Source organism: Aptenodytes forsteri, unplaced genomic scaffold (genome assembly GCF_000699145.1).
Source record: "Aptenodytes forsteri isolate BGI_AS27 unplaced genomic scaffold, ASM69914v1 Scaffold147, whole genome shotgun sequence".
Lineage (NCBI taxonomy): Eukaryota > Metazoa > Chordata > Aves > Sphenisciformes > Spheniscidae > Aptenodytes > Aptenodytes forsteri.
The window spans coordinates 1305412-1305886 of NW_008795320.1; the positions used below are offsets into that span (position 1 = coordinate 1305412).

Here is a 475-nt window from a genome sequence, read left to right on the forward strand (position 1 = left end):
CTCTCGGGGGGACCTGGCTCGCCGTCCGAGTCGTGCAGGATCTGGATGAGCAGGGGCAGGCAGCCCGACTTGCGCATGGCCAGGCAGCTCTCCTGCGAGCTGGACATGGCCAGCAGCGTGCGGGACATGTCGTCCTTGTCCCGCGTGGCCAGCATGGACAGGAGCCAGAAGACCACCTCCACCTGCGGGAGGGGGACTCGGGATTACGCACGGCCGCTCCCCCCCCTCCTCGGGGTGGGTCGGGGGGTCCAGGCTGCCGTCCCCCTCCATGCCCGGCACCTTCCCGCAGAGCTGCAGAGGAAGGGGCAGACGGGGGCAGGTTGCAACGTGCCGCCTTCGCCCCCTGTGCCCAGCCCCTCCCCGCTTTTCAGGAACCCACTGGTGCCATTAAATTCGGCAGCATTTGCCAGTCAGTGCAATCGTTGCTTTCGTCAATGCCAGGGTTGTATTTTTAAGCTGGAAGCGGGGCTGATGG

The 475-nt window shown here is 66.1% G+C and overlaps 1 protein-coding gene across 1 annotated transcript in view; it reads right to left on the minus strand.

The window, feature by feature from the left end:
* Window positions 1-475, minus strand: part of APC2 (APC2, WNT signaling pathway regulator) — a 25216-nt gene that overhangs the window by 13322 nt on the left and 11419 nt on the right. Inside the window, 3 exon segments of the mRNA XM_019472208.1 lie at window positions 1-2; window positions 4-176; window positions 208-291. The exon segment at window positions 1-2 is cut by the window's left edge and continues 195 nt beyond it. Of these exon segments, the coding sequence (XP_019327753.1) occupies window positions 1-2; window positions 4-176; window positions 208-291 (259 nt within the window).